Source organism: Poecilia mexicana, unplaced genomic scaffold (genome assembly GCF_051168715.1).
Source record: "Poecilia mexicana isolate PSO_F unplaced genomic scaffold, ASM5116871v1 scaffold_17, whole genome shotgun sequence".
NCBI lineage: Eukaryota > Metazoa > Chordata > Actinopteri > Cyprinodontiformes > Poeciliidae > Poecilia > Poecilia mexicana.
In genome coordinates, this window is record NW_028263386.1 from 10,122,929 (window position 1) to 10,144,450 (window position 21,522).

Below are 21,522 nucleotides of genomic sequence, written 5' to 3' on the forward strand. Positions count from 1 at the left end.
GCTAATGTTTAAGCAGGTGATGGCTCACATCGAGAGTTGACTAAAAGACATCAGATAAAAACAGCACCAACATAAATCTTTTGTCTGTGAGGAAACCTTCAATTGAAGAAGGTTTCGGTTTTGCTCTCCTTTTGACCTCAGGTCTGGCTAATACACGCACACACGCACGCACGCACGCACACACACGCACAAACACACACACACACACACACTCACTCATATTCTCTGTTTCTTTCTTCTTTTTTTTAAACACAAAACAATTACTTCATGCTTTTGGTTCCATCTTACTCCTGCTTTGCATTTCCCTGAAAACTGTCACTTGAAGCTGGATATTTGCTTGGAATCTATTTGTAGTTTTGAAGATTCAGAGTGAGAGCAAATATTGATGAGTCGTCTGTTTTTCCTGTTTTTTTTTTGTTTTTTTTATATTACTGATAATGCTAAGAACACAGAGGTTTTCATTGAGACTCTTAGTTATTTTAACTGACCACTTAAAATGTCACTTAACTACATGTTTAAATTTTTTTGTAATTAACAGATTGTATATTTACCTTCTAGTTGTTACAATTTTAGATACCTAATTCCAGTTAATTAATGATTAGTATCTATCTTAATTTATTTTCATGAAACCTTCTTTGTTGCATTCAGAAAAACAAATAAAAATAAACTAATTGTTTACATTTTGAGTTTAAAACAAACTTTTGCAGTAGTTACAATTAGTAAGGTGTTTTAACCCTTCAAAAAATGAAGATAAATAATTATGTTTCATAAATACAACTAGTGTGGTGTGAACAACCTTTATGAGGATTTGGAAGAGTAAACATTTTCAAGTGAGGCACATCTTTTTAAACTTAATACATATAGAAACATTAAGAAAACTGGAGCATATTGACACAAATTAGTTGAAATATAAGCTTTATTTGATGTGCACAAAAGCTTAGACAAAACAGCTTATTCAAGAAGCAGAGGTTTTAACAGGAAGCTTCGAGGTATTTATTCATGACTTCCTTCCTTTCCATAATGCAACAGCAGCAATGCTGTGATTCTTTGTTACAAAATGCTACATGTTTTAAATGCAGTTAATACATCTTATGGATTGTGCAGAAAAGAAACTTGCAACATGTGCAAAAATAATTCTTATAAATTTAGCAATTTTCAGAAAAGCTGAGAAATCTTCTCCATCTGCCGGCTCTCCCTTTTCTTTCCATTTGACAAGCAGAAAGTGGGGGAGACTGTGAATAAGAGCAAATACAATATTTCAATATATTAATCTACAAATGCATCATCCAGGTTTATTTGTCTTCATCATGTTGTTTTTACATTGTTTACTCACACCACTGATTCATCCGGTGTCCACTTGCCTTTAATGTGCCATAATAGAACTGAAGGCACCAGTGCTGCAACAAAAATCAGAAAAAAAGTATGACTAATTTTAAAACATATTTTATATATACAGTTTTTCCAGGTTCAGTTCAAATGAACTTAAAAACATTGGATGTTGGTCTCCAAAAGATTTATTACTTGAATGAAGCAGGTTTGGGTGTTTGTGCTTGAACCCTCTGTAACACAAATAAAGAAAGAAGTTTACAGAACTATAGAAGCTGACTGATTGCACACACACACAAAAAAACATTATTAGATAAAATACACAAATAAATTTTTGTATTTCAGTTGCTCAGACACAATGCAAAACCATGAAAGATTAAGTTTGGCCTCACCCCACGTCTGCGTGAACATTTACTGTTAATCCGCAAACACGGAGGTTTAGCTTTTCTCGCCACCTGTAGAAATGCAGAATCAACATTTTTCAGCTTTGCATGGATTGAAAAGAGAAAAATATTTTAAAAAGTGTTTTCCAAAGTGGGGCTTATTACCGGAGGGTCCTGCGGAGTCTCCATCTCCGTCTCCGTCTCCATCTGCGTCTCCGTAGCTGTGATGAGCAGGAAAACCTGCAGGCACAACAGAGCCAACAGCAAACGCTTGTCCATAATGGATGATCTGAGGAGTCTGAAACAGCTTCAAGACATGCATGTCTTTATATCCTCTTTAGCAACAGATTTCATTTGCATTTTAAGTAAACCAGGAAACTATTAAGCTGGGTGTGGGCTCATAAAGAAATTTGTAGAATTTATTTTGAGGTACCCTGCATAACCCTAACATTTACTTTATGTATGTTTATCTTCATCTCCTTCCTTTGCCTTCCCTCCTTAATTATTTCCTGTCCAAAGCAACAAAAATAAACTACTGAATTATACAGGAATGTTGCTAAGTGCACACATGCTGCTCTTTTATACAGATGCAATAATTTGTGAATCAGTAATTCAACAAAAAAGCTGAAAGTTATATATCAAATTTATTCATTAGATGCAGAGTGATATGCTTGAAGTGTTTGCTTGCCGTTCCCCTGCTGACCCAGGATACGTCATAAAAGGTCACTGAAAAAGAAGCAGACTATTCAAAGTCAGACACAATGCAATTTGTCTGACTTAATTAATTTGAGGAAATTAATGGAAAATTCATAGAAAGGACAAACTGTGTCAGAAAAAAAGTTGACAGGGAAATTTGAGGTGTTTATGAAGCAAAGTTCATGGAAGACTTTGTTGGGAAAAATATGGAAATTAATTTCTCAGAATCTGAAGGAAGAACGAAGATAAATAATTTTATTAAGTTTCCTTTGTTAATGATAATTTGGACAGAGATGTGAAATGTTGGTCAACTTTATTTTTTGCACTCATTCATGCAAGAGAGATGCAACCGAGTTCTCAATTTATAAAAAGCCAATATTTCATAATTAAAAGTGTTTTTATAAATAATTGGTGTAAACATAGATATTGGAGTGTGTAAAGTTTTTGCTCTCTCTTTTTGTGTTTGCTTTCAGTTTTTGTGACGCTTTCCAATCTGTTCCTCTTTTTGGACACAAGGTGGCAGTGTTGCTCAGGTCTGTAATCTTTCGATTTCCAACCTGAAAAACAATACAATACAGGCGACCCTCATTATTGGTTGATAATGCAGGCTTTAGTAATAATTTGAACAAGAGAATAGTGCAACTGTCTTTGAAAAATTTTGTGGGATAAGACGGCTGCAATCGAAGCATCCACAGCGGTAAGTTTGTCAGAGGTCATAAACTGGCTCCATTTGATAAATCCGTTGGATGAGTTTCCTCCAGCGGTTTCTCAGTCTTCGCAGCGGCGGAGCCGCATCCGCAGGGTTGAGCAGCGGACTGCGCATGTTACAGTCTAATTAACCTTTGCATCGTCATTTATTTCCTCAAGATAAACTGCCGGCTCCTCAAATGGATTAACACAACGTTGCATTCTCCTTAGTTTTCTCTGGTTCGACTTGAATTCAACCAAAGGTTTGTAATGCGCTTCCTAACCATTTTTTATTTGTACATATTAGCCAAGACTCTGTCTCTGCTAATGACATCTTCAATACATTTTTTGATCCAAGGCTTACTTTATGGACTGAACAGACACCATTATACAGTTTGAACTGTAAATTTTATTTTAGGAACCATTTTTATTTGTAAGCATTGATTTTATTTTTGAAACCTTATTTATTGTGAAGTGGTGATTTTATTTTTGAACCCTTATTTATTTTGAAGTGTTGATTGTCTGAAAGACCTTAGACATGAATTGCCCCATACGGGGTTTGAACCGATGACCTCAGCATTACCAGCACGGTGCTCTAACTCACCTACCTTACAAACTGTTGAGTTTACATGGATTTAAGAAGAACTTACATGATCTTACCACAATGAAGATTTGATAAAAGTGCTTATATTCTAATGTTTTTCAAAACAACATACATAATATTTTATTTTACAGAGATTTTGTATTTTAAAGTGTTGATATTATTTTTGAACCATTTTTAATTATCAAGTGTTGATTGTATTTCAGAGATAGTTTTTATTTTAATGTGTTAATTTTTTATTTGTAAGTATTGATTTTATTTTATAGCCATTTAGCCAAGTCTCTGTAGAACCATTTGTCTCTGCTAATGACATCTTCAATACAATTTGTTGATCCCAGGCTTAGTTTATGGACTGTAATGTGAAATTAGGCACAATTATAAGTCTTGACAGTTTGTTCACCAAGTTACTGTGCTTTCTGAGAGGATCTGTGGTATAAGTATTTGACATTGTTCCATGTCAACCAGTGACGTTAGTCTCTAACAAAATGTGGATCATCTACCAGGAACACTCCAAAGAGCCTGAGTTTCTGTAGTGTAGTGGTTATCATGTTTGCTTCACAAGCAAAAGGTCTCTGGTTCGAAACCAGACAGAAACAGATTTTACACATTCTATTCATCACAGGTGTTTACTAAAGGTAAACACCTGTGACCTTTGTGTACTAAAGGTCAACAAGGGTTCTGTGTGTCATGGTCTGTACTCTGAATCCAGGCATCTGAGTGCAAACCTCAGTTGAAATTTTCATGCGTTGCATCTAACATCATCAACTTTGGAACCTCAAACTGAAACAAAGCAGAGAAGTTCAGTTCCTGTAGTGTAGTGGTTATCATGTTTGCTTTACATGCAAAAGGTCTCTGGTTCAAAACCAGACAGAAATGGTTTTTGTAGGTTTTGCATCTCTTGGGGTGCAGTGAGACAACAAGAGCCTTCCTCTTTCGTGATGATTCATTTGCCAATCGACTTCAATGTCGGCTTCTTTGAAATCGAAGCTACTTTACTTCAATTACCAATTGGCAGTTCTATGGCGTAATGCAGATGTGTCAAACTCAAGGTCATCTTTGCATAAAGTCTATAATGTCTGCCCATGTGACTTGTTTTTATCATTTGTTTTCTTACCTTTGAACACTGATTTAAATATTGTAATTTTTAAACAGAGCAGTAATTTTATATCCATGGAAACTCAAATGTAATATTTAAAACTTCAATACATAAAATCAATTATTTAACATTATGAAGTGTTGTTTAATTTATTTTTAACATTGTATTTTTATACATTTATGCTAGGGGTGCCCAAGTCCAGTTTTCCAGAGCTACCATCTGCAACTTTAGATGCATTCCTTCTCTAACACACCTGGACCATTGACTCATTATAAGCCTCTACAGAACTGAATGAGGGAAGTCAACCTTTTGTCTGGGGTGTTTTAGCAGGGATGCACTCCTGATTTGTACCGTCAATGTGGCCCGTTGAGGGGGGCCAGTATGCTGAAGTGGCCCTCGGTGAAATTGAGTTTGACACCCCTGCTGTAAAGTGAAGATGGACAAAAGAACTTAAAATTGCGTCTTTTTTATGCAGTATTTGGCCACAAGAGGGCAGTGTTAAACTGGCTTATTTAGTTTGAGGTGATATTTTTCAGTTTTTTATTTTAATATGCCTCCCCCCCCTCTTCTATTTCTAAATGTTGCACAATTTTCTGTGAGCCCCGAGATGTAGGCTTTTGTCCTAAGTTCCAAATTATAATTGCTAATTTTGCCTTTGGTTGCTTTTTCCTATTAGGTTCTAAATTTAAATAATAAAGCCTTTCTTTAATATTGTTAAAAAAAATAACTAAGATATTTTGTACACCATTTCTGGTTTTGTCATATGAATCCAGATCGACTTGGGTACTTTTAATAGGGAGACCCAGATTATCTAGCCTTGTCTACATGTTGGCCTTAGGATGATGCCCTTCGAGTCACAATCAAGTTCCTTCAACCCATGGCACACTTACATACAATAAATTCAACTTTTCCACCTAGTTTTGGTCTTTTGACACGATTAGTTTGGTGCCACCCAGCCCAAAACAAAAACATTTTGATCTGAATTTTCCAAATTGTAGACAAACCTTTACACATATAAAGATTTCCAGAGTCGAACACATGGTCTGCCTGCAGTTTTTTAATCCTTTAATTAACAGAAAAAGTACAAAAATATTCCTGGTAGAGCAAATAGCAAACATGTCCACTAATTGATGTATAATCCAAACCCAGTTCAGCTGCTGTCCGAAAGTTGACAAAAGATTTTCATTCAGAGGGCAGCAGAAACGTATTTTTACCAAATGGTGCCTGCCATCTAAATCCTGCTTTTACTTTGCAAAGTTTCCTTCTTTGCATACCTGCATGAAGATGCAATTCTTAATTCAACTGTAAAAATGTAATTGCAACAAAAAAAATCGTAGAAGGGAGATTTGTAATCATATAATCCGAAGACCATTTAGGATTATATGAGAGAGGCTGTGATAAACAAGCAGAGCAAAGATTAAGTGTTTGTCCATGACTGAAGTTCTTGATACAACAAATCTCTGAATGTGGAAGCCATTAATAACTGGAACAGGGGAGGCAACAAAAAAAATCTTCTTCCTCCTTACCTGAAAATAAGCACTTAATTCTAATTTGATGTGTTAACTTTCTAAATACACATAGAAGAAGAAGAGTCTATAATAAAAAGCATCACACAAGGAAACATTTACAGTTATATTCAGTAAATGAGAAAATTATTGGAAATACACTCAATTGAGAAAGTGAAACATGTTAATTACACTAAACACATACAAGTTAAAGTTGAAATCCTTTATTTCTATTTATAATTTTCTGCTTACATTGAAATAAAACAGCATTTAAGATCATTTGCTGATGAGAGGAAGATTTAAATCGGACTTCATCGCATTCATTTTCTGGACTGTGATCTTCTGTCCTTTGGGTTTCTTCTGTTCACTGAGACGGAAAAGAGAGAGTTTCTCGGTAAGATAAAGACAAAGATTTGGCTGTAGGAACATAATTTTAAAATCTAAAAATATTTACATCATTTTGTCACAGGTCATGAAGATTCGTCTGTTTTGGGCTGTAATTTCGACAGAAACAATGAGAGGAAAATGGTTTAGTTTTGTTCTCTCCACAATGACAATGACACGAAATGTCCCTGCAGAGACCTAAACTGTTTGCTCCTTTCATCCTTTTTGTGTTTGCAGCACAAACATTGATTTCAGAAACTTTCATCCTTTCTATTGAATGATTTCACATCATTTTACCTTTATAGTTGCCATCTCAATCAACTGCAAAAGAAAAGTCAGAGTGTAAGAAAACATCTGTTTATATCAGTGTTCTTAAATAATAAAAACACAGAGAATAGATTGACATGGATTATTCTTTCTCCAAGCCACATACCGAACATCCTCCAATAAACTGGTGGCACCAAGGTTTTTGACGTTTGGCTCTTTGTCTTCTCACATCCTTGATTGTTTCCTTTGTTAAAGGAGAAAAAAAAAAGAAAAGCGATGACACCAACAAGAGGAACAAAAACAAAAAACCTTTCTTCCCCACCAAGTTTTACTCTTACTGAGCACTAAACTTGAGCTTCAACTTATGACACAGACAATTTCCACCATTAACACATCACTGCTGCAGCTGCTCCAATGTTCTTACCACGTCCAAAGTCTGCCGCTTTTGTTCGTCACCGGTCACCAGAGCGGCTGCATCTGCAGAGCTGAAGGCAGTGATGAGCAGGAAAATCTGCAGACCGAGCAGGAGCAGCACTGATTTATTCATGGTGAAGTGAAGAGTCTGAAGAAGCCGAGGAACATTCCAGGCTTTTTATCCTCACTGGCAGCCGTAGCTCCACCCACTGTGGAGGGGGCGCCAAAACAATAACCTGTTTATGGTGAAATTGTGTTTTTCCCCTTCTGATTATGGGTCAATGCCACTCAATGGATCATTCAGAAGTTTATAAATGGAGCTCTAATCATTACCACTTTTAGATGGAAATTATATAAAAATATAAAATAGAATAAAAAGAGCTGATAGAGAACAATGTTGATTGTAGAAGATGGCCTTGAAGAAATGTTAACTGCAGGAACTGAGTCTGCATTAACTTCTGAACAGCAGAAAGAACTGCTAATGTTGCAGCATCAACACTCTCTAGAGAAAACAGGAAACTTGAAAGGCAGAGATTAAATGTTGGCCTGTGAAGCTGAGCTAAAGCAGCTGCAGAGAGGCATAGTTCAGGGCATTAAAGACAAGACCTGGTTAAGGAGGGTATTCAGGTCAGGCTGTAGATTACCAGATTTAAGGAAACATTTTAATTACTGCTAATTTTCTGACAGACACTTCAGGTACTGGCTTTGCAGATCCAGCTACATTCATATTCAATAAATTAGAATATTAATGATGAATTCATGCATTTCAGTCACTCAGTTTACAAGTTAAACACATTATATAGATTAAATCCACACAGACCGATGTTTTAAAGCATATGTTTCTGTTATTGTTGATGATTTCATTCCTGCAGCTGATAAAAACATGACACTCAAAATCTGAATCTTACATCAGACCAACAAATAAACACCCTCATTTCACAATACTGCTTTCTTATACCCACAGAAACAGATCTAGACAGGCAAGACAGCTGGGAAAGAACAAGCAATAAAAAGAAAAAATTACTGGGAGCGGTGAAGGAGTGATTTTAGTTTAAATTTTGGCAGAGATAAAGTGACGGGATGTGTTTCCATAAATTTGTGATTCTTGGTAATAATCCCAAGGCCAGGCACTGTTTTTTCTTCTTCTTCTTTTACTCAGACATGTTGAAGCAAAGATACGGTTGTAGAAGAGTTTACCAAGGTACGCTGTGGTGTTTGAACACCACAGCAAAAACAAAAAAGAAAGAAAGAAAACACAAGCAAATGTAGTCCTTATCTCTCAGTTTTATCAATAAATCCCACAGAACTTCTTTATTTAATGGCAATTTTCAGTCAAACATCTTTTGCAGCATTTTGTTCAATGATGAACATTGTTGAGTCATTTTGTCACTAACTGGTAAATCCTGACTGGAAGTGCTGTACAAACACAACATTCACCAATCATAAGAAAGTTAGAATTTTTAATTACCTTTAGGAAAGTTTTAAAAATAAAAAGAAGGAAAAAAGCTCCATGCTTGCATTTTGCTTAAATTTTACCAACCTTGACTCTGGTTGCTTCCTTAATTTAAACCTTCTTTCACAACTTAGCTTGAGGGTGTTCTTTACATGACTCTTTGATTATCTTTGATTTGATTATTTTATGTAACTTTCCTTTTAACTTTGTAAGAGAGATATTTCAAATCTGAGAGACTCACAAAAAAAGAGATTCAATTAGAAAGTTTTGTTTGGCATAAAGGTTTTGGCGCTGAGACACCAGCAGAATCCTTGAATAGTAATAAACTTGGCCTAGGATGAGGATTAGAGAAGTTTCCCTCTCTGGGTCCAGACCTGATGGTGGAGGCCAAAGAGAGGATGGAGGCCTGAAGGAGCTGGAAGAACAAAGTGGAGAAAGGGTGGAGGTGAGTTGAAGCTTGGCTTGATGGAGCCGTAGATGGAGGGTCTTATAAATGGAGGCTTGCTTGATGATTGGAGACGATGATTGACTGATGCTGATAGGCTGCAGTTGAAGTTCATAAAGCAGTGAATGGATGATGCAGGTGAAGCTGAAGAAAATCTTCCAGGTTTGAATTAATGCCCAGGTTTCAATCTATCTATGTCCATCATGCAACTCTTATTTGGGGGTTGAATTTGGTATTAATCACTGATTAAACTTGTAACACAAGGAAAATTTAACATGTTACCTTTTTGCATTTATGTTTTTAATCTGCTTGAAAGGGCAAGTGATTTAATTTCATAGTAAAAATGTGTACTGGCTACAAAACAGCAAATAGGAGGGCAATCCAGAAAGTGGGTTATGTGAAACTCTGAGTATGTTGAACATGTATGGTAGTTTTCCATTCCAGAAAGCAAGCTAAGTCTAACTCCAAGTAAATCACAGACTTGCTAACAGAGACATGTGGAAGAAGGTTTTGCTTGAACCCCCCCCAAAAAAAAAACAAACAACAACAACTAGAGTTTCTACCATTCACCTCTCACCTCAGCTGCTATCTGGCAGGATTTTTAATTCTTAAACTCTGATATAAAAGCTCAAATTTTAAGTCATAGTCATTTTACCACCAAAATTCAAAGTTATTTATTTTCATATCAGATTAAGTTATGTTAGACATTCTGCTGCAGCCTCAGACTGGGATTACATATATTACTCATGTCGATACAGTCAATAAAAACAGAGCTTGAGTTAATTCAGAAAATATTCCAAAATACATATTTGGTTTTATTTCTGAAACATTTAGTGGGTACGAAATAGCACTGAAGAATTTATTTGAGATGCATATTTGATTATTTTACTCTTTCAATCCTCTAAGGGTGATTGAAAGCAAACTCTGTTTACTTTCTGGAACCACTTTAGGCCTTGAAAGTAAACTCTGTGTTTACTTTCTATCAGGGCCTAAAGTGACACCCGAAGGCATAAAAGTAAATATTGCTTTGATCTCAAATTTGGGTTTTTGTGCTTGATCAGACAGATTCTTAGTTTTGGGAATGTGAGTTTAGCAGCAAGCAGCGGTGAGATTTATTACCAGAGGCAGATTAATTAAAAATTTGGAGAAGATAAAGAGGCATTATAGTTCCAGTGGTTGTTTAGTCCGTCTCTAGAAAGTAGAGCGCCTTCATGCTAGTCACCTGCTCTGTGTTGGTCTGCTAAATTTGTCATGTTGCTCCCACCTCTCAAAATATGAAGAACTGAGTGAAATCTCATTTTTTAAGAATGATTTTGTGGGGGAAAAATGGAATCAATGTGTTATGCATAACCAATATCTATCCTAAATTGTTTCAAGGAAGCATAATGGGTCCCCTTCAATTGTTTCAATGTTTTTATGCATCTTCCATATTTAAAAGTTTTATCCTTTTCTTCAAGGGTTAACAGTTACCAAAAGTCAAGGCCTAAAGTGGTTCCAGTTTTCAGATGTGGAGCTTGATTAATATGACAGATCCAGGATAAACTATTGAGTCACAATTATTGCACCACAAAATTTAGAGCAGCTGACAAAGATCAGATTGTGTTTTCTCTCTTTCTTGACATCACAAGTTGAAACAGGAGCTTGATGGTTTGCCTAGAGGGGCAAGACTGAGTGACAAAAATATTTCCAAGAAAAGAAAAATAGATTTGCAAGAAAAATAGATTTCCAAGAAGTTTGTCCTTGTGTAAGCCACATCTATTTCTCAGCATGTAAAAGTTTATAATGGTTGACTTGCAGTCAGTGATACACACACCCTCTTTTGTGCAGAGACATGTAGAGATTTTTGAAGAACATGCAGGTGTTCAACATTTAAAAACAAGCTACGCTGATGAGTAACTTACATTTCCAGTTAAAGACTGAGATGGAAGTAATAAAAAACCTGACTTAAAGATCTGACTAAACATCTGATTTAACTGCCATAAAAATAACAAATGTAACTAAGTAAAAACAAGTGTTTTTAATTATGATATATATATATATATATATATATATATATATATATATATATATATATATATATATATATATATATATATATATATATATATATATATATATATATATATATATATATATATATATATTTATTTTTTATTTTTTTTATCAGTAATGCCACTTCATAATTGATGCAAAATCTCTGTCTTTTGGACCAAATTAAGTAAAAAAAAACAAAAAAAAAAACATTCATTGTTAAAACTCTCTTTGTAGCAACCACTTGGAACAATGCAGCCAAACGCAGGGAGGTCCAATTGGGTGAAGTTTAATCTCGTCTGTGTTTGGCAGGGCTGGACATGTTTAATCCAATAAAAACTCATTTCCAAAGCTTAGTCACTGTGAAATATAATCTTCATTGAGAGCCTTATAAAACAATATAAAACCAAACAAATAAAATTAAACAAATCAGTTATCACAAAAAGAAAATGTATTGTCTAATGCAGTTTTCCTTTTTAATGAAGAGATTAAGTCTCTTCTTATATAAACAAATTACTTTTCTTATTACAAAACATATCTGTGCAAATGTATACCTTTTTCTGCTTTCCAAATGCGTCATTTTCCAAGATTTCCTTCTGGTTTTTTCAATGTCTCTTGCTTCTCAATGTGCTTGGTAAAGACAGGAAGTGCACCATGCCACAAAAAACACGAAGAAATATTCCGCTCTTCGAAATAGAACCACAAATGAACACAAGGTGTCACTGTTGGACCAAACTAACAATCAGGAGCATTTCAATCATTTGGTATTCATTTATATTACCGGTAATTACCTCTTTTGTAAAGGAAATGTCAAAATTGAAAGCTATTTTCTTCACAGCTGTCATCTCTACTGCTATTGTTAAACTTCATCTGAAAAAAATATGTCTTAATTTAAATTAGGAAATGGTTGATGTGAAATTACGGGATTACACGAGAATTTTCTGCATCACTTCTATGGTAGATTATAGATTTGTCAAAGTAAAACATATCTGACAAAGTTGTAACACCAGACAAAAGCTTTACCCACAGCAGAGGCATCCCCGTTACACCATCCATCTCAGCTAACTGTCATGATTCCATCTTTTGAACTGAAAAAGGAAAGCAAGCTTTCAGTGTGATGGCTCCTTCAGCCTGGAATCAGCTTCAGTCTGAAATCAGGATGTCAGAATTGATTTCACTGGATTTATTTCGAGCGATTCTTAAAAACAGGCAACGAGAATCTTTTAAACAGTGTCACTGTTTTTAAATTGTTTTATTCTGTTTTATATTTGTGTATATGTAATAATTCAATTTTGTTTTGTAACCAGGTTGCTGTGTACTGCAGACTTCTGCCCAGGTCCCCCTTGAAAATGAGATCTAGATCTCAATGGGGTTTACCTGGTTAAATAAAGGAATAAAAAAAAATTAAAAAAAAATTTGGATCTGATACCGAACACAGAAGCTACAAGCCACAGCAAGAAAACTTAACCTAGAAATCTGGGAATTTCATACTCTTCTGATTATCTTTGAATACACAAACTATCATGAAAAGCAAGTAAATCCAAATATAACTTGGTAGCGTAGTCTAAACTATTCTGGCAATCCCAAGACACACCAGCCTCCAGAACTGAGTCAGAACCAGCATAGACAGTGCAGATTTTCTCATTCTGGGCTCTAAAATAAGTAATCGGAGATTTCCTGCAGTTGTCTGCAGGAATGGAGTTACTGCATAGATCACAGATCACATGACAGAGGCTTCCTTCAGAAGTAATTTGGAGATCTAGTGCCATCTGGTGTTCAAAAAGCATATCACACATCCTTCACGTATAGGTGGAAAAGTTTAAAATGATTCCACTATGAGTGCAGCGGGATTATCAACAGACTTTTTGAGACCATCAGTTTTGCATTATGGGATAAGATGCATGGTGCATGTAAGATTTTTAATCCTGAATTTTTGAAATCCTGAGAAAGATAACAGATCCCAACAGAGAAATCCAGTCACGTACAGTCAACCCAATTTATCACAGCATCTTATTTTCAGATTACGTCCCTCTGTTAATACAGATCCACTCTAACCTTTATGCTCTGTTGTTTAATATGATATTTATCCCCCCATCAATTCTGACAAATCATTTCAGGACTATGTTTCTGACATGAAACATAGTCTACTTCCACTTTTCCAACATTAGAAGTAGAAGTAGAGCGGAGCTGGGCCGGGCCGAGCAGAGTGGGACTGCTGAAGTGGAGCCAGTGGAAACGGGACATTAGATTATATTTGTGGACAAATCCACTTATTGGAGGTTTTTAGTCCTTCTCCTCTGCTCTTTACACACCTGATGCATTAAGCTTGTTCCTCTGTGTTCAAGCAAGATTCATAACTTTTTTTTTTTTTTTTTTTTGGACATTTCTGATTACGTTCTCTTAACATCTTTTGATACATCTGGATGACTTTTTCTGTATTGGTCTGTCAAGTTTTCCTCAGAGAACGACCAGAAAAAATGATTCTGTGTGATGTTTGCAAACAAATGTTGGAAGGTGATGAGTCTCTTTGCGACAGCTGGGTTCTACTTGCCCCCCCCCATTTGAGCAGAGTTACACGTGAATCTTTGTGTAGAGTTGTTACGCAACTTCTTTATGTAAGTACAGAAATAGTTATCAGTGCCTGTATAAAGTCTCAGTCGTTCCTCAGCTCCGTCAGACTCAGCAGTTCATCATGGACAGATCTGTGTTGCTCCTCCTGTTCGGTGTGCAGGTCTTCCTGCTCATCGCTGCCTTCAGCTCTGCAGATGCAGCCGCTGTGCTGAACAATGATGGACAAGATTACCAGCCTTTGCTGCAGGTAAGAAACCTGGAGTAGTAGCTGCAGTCATGTGGTGCAGAGAACTAAAGTTTGAGAAGTTTTTCAAGCTTTTCTGGACAAATGGTTAAAAAAGTGATTAGAAATGACTTTTGAACAAAAGGAAGACTCAAAGCAAATTAATTAGCTTTATGAGCATAAAGAGTAAAGCTGAGTCAAGGGCAGTAATCCAATGATCATGTGCTTTTTGAGAACAAGTCATTTTTGAATAATTATAAGCAGATTCTCAACTCTGTGCAAAATAAACTCCACAGGACTCTCCTGACTATCTTTATTTTACCGCAGAGATTGAACAACATTCGGCACAGACCTTTACCCCAATTTTATCGCCCCCAGTGTAGAGACTACCCTGGAGGCTGTGGGTTGTTAGGTGAGGTAAGAAGTGCATTCACCAACTGAAATCTTTATTTTACATTAACAATGCTGATTAAAATAGATTTGTAAGAAATGTCTTGTTTTCTGTTACAGGCTGGACTCCCAATGGAGGTATATTTACAAGAAAATATTGAAATCAGATGTTTATCCAGCTTTGCTGAACACATAAAAAGAACAATCACATTTTATATGTCTGCTGGCAGCTTTCATGTTTCTGCAAACATAACAAGACGATTCAGGCTCTTTTTTTTCTCTCCCCTAAAGGCGGAAAGAACCACGAAAAGCCCAACTTGGATGAAAGAGTAAATACTGTATTCTTAATACTTACATTTAGAAACAATGTTCATCTATGGATTTATACAATAGACAATTTTAAATGTCAGTAAAGGAAATGCATTTTTTTTCTTGCTGTGCGAGTCTCTATTTTGTTTCAGTGACCAAGAGAAAACCAAGCAAAGAAGACCCCAACCATGTACTTCTACTGTATGTTATTAGTTTATTTCTTTATCAGTCACTTTGATGTATTTTTCAACTCGTGTAAGCTATGGTTTTAAAGGCATGGTTATTTTGTGCTCTGTTACAGTAAACACTATCATATCTCTTCATAAAACTGTGGTGACTGTAATTTCTTTCATCTGTAATCATAAAGGCATTTCCAAGTTTCCTACACTGTGCAGTGCTGTTTCATTTTGTTTTCCAGCTCAGAGAATTTCCAGCTTCCTTGTAATTTAGCAATTTTGCTGAAAGTATTATCTATACAGCACTTTTCACAGATAAAAATCAGGAAAGGGCTACACAGTAGTCAAAATAAAATCTAACATACAAAAGCTGATAAGAGGAATGTAATCAGTCTTCAAAATGAATTAAATAAAAATGTTGTTACTGTTGTTCCCTTGCCAGAAGAAGGTCCTGGGGTCCCTTTAGGGTACCATCTTCCTCCCTAAATCCAAATTCAAGCACTTGGTTTATTGGCTTCTAAGCCTGTTGCCCTTAGGAGGAAGTTGACGAAATCCTGATTATGTGTCTCTGTGACTTCTTCAGGGTGTGCTCACTTGCTGGAGATGGGTACCTGCATTTAACCCCCTAAATATGATAACAAATAATCACCCAACAGTCATTTAAAATGTGTTTTTAATATAATAGGCATGAGAAAAAACAGATTTATTTCCTTGAAGCATTTCATTAGGATGCAAAGCAAAGATTTACTTGAGATATTACAAATAAGGAAGTTGATAAGGAAAAAAATATTTTGGATTTTTGATGTTCACGTGTTGGCAAGTTGTTTCTATCATCCATCATACTATATATTCAGTCTGGCCTTGGTGGGTTTTGGATTCTCTGTTGGTTTCTAAATAAAACAAAGACAGTTAGATCAACAAAGGATCATCGACAGGTTCTGCCTCACATTGAGGAGTACATTCAGAATTTAGCAGTTACTTTAATTTAGCTTTTTTTTTTTATTTTTGTTGTTTTGTTGGTGATAGAAAAAAGCTTACCACTCTGAAAGGATTACAGTCCCCAATCCTCCTTCCACAGCCTTTCCATCCTCGATTTTGAGTCTTCTTTATCCCTTTGCCTTCTGCCTTCTGTGACCAAATGGAAAAAAAAACCAGAAACATAAATAAAACTCACTGCACTTTATATCTTAAGCACTTCAGTGAGGCTTCCTGTCATCTTACCAGATCATCCAGCTGTTGATCATCTGTGAGGACAGCAGCTTTCTCCGAAGACGTGAATGCCGTAGCGAGCAGAAAAACCTGCAGACACAACAGGCCCAAAAGTAGAAACTTCTCCATGGCTGAGAAACTGAAGACGGTAAAGGTGTTTATATACAGACTGGCAGCCGAACACTTGCATGTGAACAAAGAGGAAGTTGTGACAGAACCAACCTTACTCAATCAAAAGGCGTCAGAGATTTGTCATCAATCAAACGTTTGCTACTTCTGAAGACATAAAATATCTGATGTTTTTGGTGAAACCATGCAGAATATGGAAATGAGGTTTGTGTCTGTCTATCATTACACTGATTACTGTCAAAACCATGTTATGACCGATGACAAATTATAGTTCAAATATTACATTTGAAATATAAAATTTTGCATTTCATATTTTTTATCAAGCTGCACTTTGGTTAATTGGCTTTTAGTGCTTTTGGCCATAGGAGGAAATTGATGAATGCCTGATTATGTGACTGTGTGACTTCTTGAGGGTCTCACAGACATATGCAGGTGCATTTTTTAAATTGTTCAAAATCACACAGTATGTGACTGACTTAATGTGTGAATAAAAACTCAAATGGTCAAACACAAGACTTGGTAGGAGACCTAATGTATTCAAATGTAAAAGTTAAAAAGAGAAATGCGACATTTGTTCATCACAGACTTTAATAATGAGAAAACATTTTTCTTTTTAAATGGATAATCTGTGTGGTAAACCACTGCAGTCCTACCACAGTACCACGATTTTTCTGTTTCTAGATTTCTACTTTATTTTCTCTGATTTCGCATCTGTTACCGCTTTATCATTGTTGTTAGTTGAAGACAATGTTTTATATTTTAGTGTTCAGTGCCTCATTAATTAGGCAGGAAATCGTTCCTTCAAAGTTTAACACATTTTCATTTCATTGATATTTATATCTGGGAAATGTTTTATTATTGACAGTGTTCTGTTGTATCAGGTTTCTGGTTATTGTTTTGTTTTTGTTTTTCTGTCTGCATTATGTGTTTAGAACTTTATTGTAGTGTTTGGTTTCAATGTTACCAAACACATCATATATATTCAGGCTCCCATTGCATTCCATGATCCTTTCAAGTCTCTGTTTTGCAAGTAAGAGTGATTGTTTAACAGTTATCAGAATTTATGTTAATACTCATTTTAATACTAAAATTATTCATACATGTAAACAGAATAACTTCTCCCAACTCCCCAAGTTCACAAACACTGCCTCCTGATCACAGGCAACAATTTCAACTGGCATATTTTTCCCCAAATACAAAATCATTTCTATGTCCCAGAAGGTTTCCACTGACAACTTTAATTGATTTCAAACTAGTTTCATCAAAAAACCTGACTTGTAATTAACCATTATTTGCTTTCTTTCTTGGACAACTTATGGCCTTGTATGAAAACAGTCCATGGCAGCTCGCCACGGCGTTTTCAGGATGGCCAGTGTTGTTGAAGGGAATAAAATTGCTGTAATTGCTGACATGATTGTAAAAATGGTTGACATGTAACATTGAACTTGAATGTTTGTGCTGACATGGGCTGTGGGAAAGAGAGTCTCAGTATCTGACTGTCACAAAGGGGTGTAGAAATCTGAGAAATTGCACCACCAACTTCCCAAAATGTAACAATAAGTGGGCAAAACAACATCTGTCTGTCTGTCATCTGTCTGTCTAGAAATCAATTTTAGCAATCATTTTCTACAGAAGTTGCATTAGTGTTGGTAAAATCCAATAGTGTGGACAAGATAGAAAAGCAAATGTTTATTATTCTTATAATTCTGTTGTTGATACTCTACTAATGTGACAACCCTTGTGGGAATCAATATGATGACATTAATTTCCAGCTTTTGCTTGTGACATTTCCACATTTTTCTACTTTGCATCACTACGTTGCATCACCAGATATTTTCAGACGACCAGTTGCTGTTTTTTTTTAAATGAAAAATAGTTTTTCTCTTCATATTTATTTTCCTTCTCACCTCATGAGATGTTCGGTGTAAAATCACAGCATGTCTTTCAGTTTGATCACAACTGTCCATTCTGTGAGATGTTAAGGTGAGAGTGTATGAATACTGAATAACAGGAAGTCATTTTGAGGCACCAAAAACCCTTTTATTAATCGTTCAAGCCATTGATATAATAAGATACATGTTAAACATGCATTCATGACAGCATCTTAAAACTTGATTACTATATTCAACAATTCATTTCTTGTGGAGTAGCATGTAAAACTGGTTACTGGTTAAATAAACCTGAGATTTAACTAACCACATCCAACATATTACAAAACCAGAATTTAAAAAAAAAAAAAAGAAAAGAAAATAAACTGTTGCATGAGAAGGTAGTATTTTTCCATAACTGACTTATTTGAGAATGATTTTCTCAAATAGATATTTTACTTTGCACACTTTGCACAAGGGTTGAGGAATCAGTTTGAATCAGTGAAATTTGACTCCAAGACTAGACTCTTTACATAAAGCTTTTGGGAACAACAAAATTAAACCACCACCAACATGTAATCAAACAAACAGTATATTTAAGGAATTTTGTAGAATTTCATTAGTGAAAATTGTCTATTGTGAGATATTCAGAGACATTTAAATTGTTTGGGTCCAGCTGGTGGGTACTGTTACTTGTTTTCTTCCTTCTTTTACCATCTGTCTGAAATTTAAGTCAGACGGTTTCGCCACAGTGGTTTTGACACATTATTCCAACATTGGCAAAGAGCGGAAAATTCCTCTTGCTTCTCAGTTTTATCTGCTGAAAAAACTGAATACCAGCCTGAAAACAAAAAAGTGCATGTTTTTCAACAGTACATGTGGACAGAAGAATGTGCTGTTTGTAGTTATACATGTTTATACATGGACCATGTGAAAGTGTGTCTTATCTTCACAGTTTTCAAAAATCTTGAAATCTCAATGAACGTGTGCCCACATGTAGGCAGAGTTCCTGTTTTCACTCTCTCACTTTGTTCCTGTGTGCTTCAGCTGATGCAGTGACCAAAAGGCTCTTCATTAAATACACCAAGTGCTTTCCTCATCGTTTGCTAACATTTCTGTTTTGCCCTCTAATTATACTGGGACAATTTACTTGCCTCATCACTGAGGATTCAGGAAACACTCCACAGGAATTTGTGTGACTTTGCTCCACTCATTATCAGATTTTCTCTCCTGCTACATTCTGTAGTTGGTTAACCCCCTCACATCACTGCCTTGAGTGTTTCTTCCAAGATCACTTCTGCTAATGTTTGGTATCAACTTATTTTGATTCCAGGATGTCACCTAAACCATTTGCTGCCCCAACCTCTTTCCTTTTTACTATTCAGACTGTGGCCTATCAAATTGAGGAATGTTTCTTTTTACATTTCTGCTTTTTCTACAAACTCTCAAGCTCCATTTTCTGTCAGAAATCACCTCTTTCATTGTCTCCAATGACTAAAGTGAAAGGGTCAGTCCTAATAAACTTTTAGTGTAAGATTGATCCTTGATCTACAAAACTAAGTCATCTTTGGTTTTATTAGCTTTTTATGGTAGTTTGTGTATTCAAAAATAGTCAGGAGAATGTTCATAAGAAAAAAGGATGAAGAGTGTGTGATTATTTTTGCTAATTCATGTATGTGTATTGACTTGCATATGTATGCATATATATTGCACATATGTGTGCATGTGGATATGCTTACCAGAAATAATTTTTATAATGGTAATATATCAGTGGAGATGTATGTGGTATTTGTAATTTATTTAGAAAAAATAAGTAAACTAAATTATTCTTGTTGAACTCTTGTTGAATTTATTATTGCATCATTTAAAAAAAGGACAGAGAAACACCTTATTAACTTTTGGAGTGTGTGTAGGATTAAATAAGTGTCTACTTCTTTCCACTTCTTTTCAAACATGTAAATTACAATAATGATTACTTACTTTTTGTTTCCCTTTCTGTTTTGTTTCACTGCGTTTTATGGTAGAATTGTTTACTTTTGTTGTTTGCATGTTTAAAATAGATTGAAACTGAATGAAATTGAACATTGATGTTAACAAAATAAACAGAAACATGAATCCATTATGTCACAATTATGCAATAAAGATTTTTTAATATCGAGGTTTACATCTTTGAAGAGTTTTACATGTTCTCAATTAAAGGAGTTTGACAAATTAAATTCCCAGTTTCCCTTTATGCTTTCTAAGCAAAAAAACATACAATTCCCTGTATGTTCATACCTTCTTTGTGTAATTCAAAACAACAAAATCCATTTTAAAGAAAAATAAAAGCAAATAGTACAGGAATCAACATGGACAGTAACAGGACAAAATGAACAGAGACACATGCAAGGTCATTCCCTGCACTGCACCTGCACTATGATGTAAACAGTGTCCCTTGTTCTTGCAAAGTTACTTCCATCAGTAAAATAAAAATAAAAAATATACTGTTCAGATGCAGGATATCCATGACCAATTCAAGAGAAGAAGAAAGAGAATCTAAATCCTTAGAACAAAGGATCCACTTTTGACTTTTAGACTTTCAAGGGGACAAATAAACCAAAAAAAAAAAAAAAAAATCTTTTGTATCCTGGAGTATAAGACATACCTCCTGTGGTAGTGATTTACTCATATTTGATTATTTCAACTAGATTATAATAAAAACGTAGATTATGGAAATGCCCATTATTGCAATACAAGTTAAATAAACATACAACATATTTTGTAAAATTAACCTTTTCATGCATCGTAGTCACTACAGTAGACAGCTACCTAAAAGCCATTTTCTTGTGCTTCTTGTGGATTTTTATGTTATAAATCCACACAGACCACTGAAGTGGACACTAATGCATCATAAAATACATTATCAACTACTGGCCATTAGCTGCAAATGCAAGAAATTATTTTTGTTAAATCCAATATGGCCGACAGACAAAAAAGCACGCCAAAGCACCCGGTCCCTCCTTCTACTGCAGACGACTCTTGTAGGTAAAACAATTATTGTGACATCAGATAACCCCTAAAGAACAAAACTACTGATGCATTTTTCAAATAACAACTTTGTATTTGGAGAAAATTACAATTGATCACCTAAAAAAATTCAAAACTCAAAAGTTTTTTCCTACCTTTTTTCATGCAGTAAGGAAATAAAACATTTTGAAAAAAATCCTGACACAAAGGATCATAATTCATGCATGAAAGGGTTAAGTGAAATCTACATATAAAAATAACATTTGACATAGTGTGTGACAAAATCAAAAGAAAAAAATGAGTATTTTTGTAATGTTAATGTTATATTTTTAATTCTTTAATATTTCTGTTCA

General features: G+C 35.1%; 1 protein-coding gene, 4 long non-coding RNA genes and 1 other non-coding gene across 11 annotated transcripts; 2 read left to right on the plus strand and 4 right to left on the minus strand.

The window, feature by feature from the left end:
* Positions 1-898: 898 nt before the first annotated feature.
* LOC106916180 (uncharacterized) lies at positions 899-2,035 on the minus strand. Of its 3 annotated transcripts, none has more exons than XR_015765898.1 (5): positions 1,875-2,035; positions 1,719-1,781; positions 1,522-1,559; positions 1,362-1,397; positions 899-1,232 (listed from the first exon to the last, which is right to left on the minus strand). It is a non-coding gene; the product is annotated as an uncharacterized LOC106916180 (long non-coding RNA). The 3 variants fall into 3 exon arrangements; XR_001417934.2 differs by having other exon boundaries at positions 1,334-1,397; positions 1,875-2,033; XR_015765897.1 differs by having other exon boundaries at positions 1,321-1,397; positions 1,875-2,033.
* Positions 2,036-4,216: 2,181 nt separating this feature from the next.
* On the plus strand, positions 4,217-4,289 carry trnav-cac (transfer RNA valine (anticodon CAC)). Its single transcript has one exon. It is a non-coding gene; the product is annotated as a tRNA-Val (tRNA).
* A 2,213-nt stretch (positions 4,290-6,502) lies between these two features.
* On the minus strand, positions 6,503-7,528 carry LOC148154741 (uncharacterized). Its single transcript, XR_015765841.1, has 5 exons — positions 7,370-7,528; positions 7,112-7,189; positions 6,976-6,999; positions 6,749-6,788; positions 6,503-6,661 (listed from the first exon to the last, which is right to left on the minus strand). It is a non-coding gene; the product is annotated as an uncharacterized LOC148154741 (long non-coding RNA).
* Positions 7,529-8,007: 479 nt separating this feature from the next.
* LOC148154742 (uncharacterized) lies at positions 8,008-11,973 on the minus strand. The gene is made up of 2 exons (XR_015765842.1): positions 11,843-11,973; positions 8,008-9,227 (listed from the first exon to the last, which is right to left on the minus strand). It is a non-coding gene; the product is annotated as an uncharacterized LOC148154742 (long non-coding RNA).
* Positions 11,974-13,191: 1,218 nt separating this feature from the next.
* Positions 13,192-15,168, plus strand: LOC148154743 (uncharacterized). 4 transcript variants are annotated; one of them, XM_088014860.1, is made up of 5 exons: positions 13,192-14,106; positions 14,410-14,494; positions 14,593-14,610; positions 14,764-14,801; positions 14,934-15,168. In XM_088014860.1, exons 1-5 carry the CDS (start codon positions 13,981-13,983, stop codon positions 14,934-14,936), a joined length of 270 nt encoding a protein of 89 aa, XP_087870986.1. In that variant the 5' UTR covers positions 13,192-13,980; the 3' UTR covers positions 14,937-15,168. The 4 variants fall into 4 exon arrangements, with proteins under 4 accessions (XP_087870986.1, XP_087870984.1, XP_087870983.1 ...); XM_088014858.1 differs by having other exon boundaries at positions 13,202-14,106; positions 14,410-14,499; XM_088014857.1 differs by having other exon boundaries at positions 13,488-14,106; positions 14,764-15,168.
* Positions 15,169-15,612: 444 nt separating this feature from the next.
* On the minus strand, positions 15,613-16,330 carry LOC148154744 (uncharacterized). Its single transcript, XR_015765876.1, has 3 exons — positions 16,179-16,330; positions 15,996-16,085; positions 15,613-15,847 (listed from the first exon to the last, which is right to left on the minus strand). It is a non-coding gene; the product is annotated as an uncharacterized LOC148154744 (long non-coding RNA).
* Positions 16,331-21,522: the final 5,192 nt, after the last annotated feature.

Coding starts and splice junctions, on each gene's coding strand:
- LOC148154743 (XM_088014857.1), top strand. CDS start 13,981: ATGGACAGATCTGTGTTGCTCCTCCTGTTCGGTGTGCAGGTCTTCCTG. Junction 14,107..14,409: donor ATTACCAGCCTTTGCTGCAG/GTAAGAAACCTG, acceptor ATTTTACCGCAG/AGATTGAACAACATTCGGCA.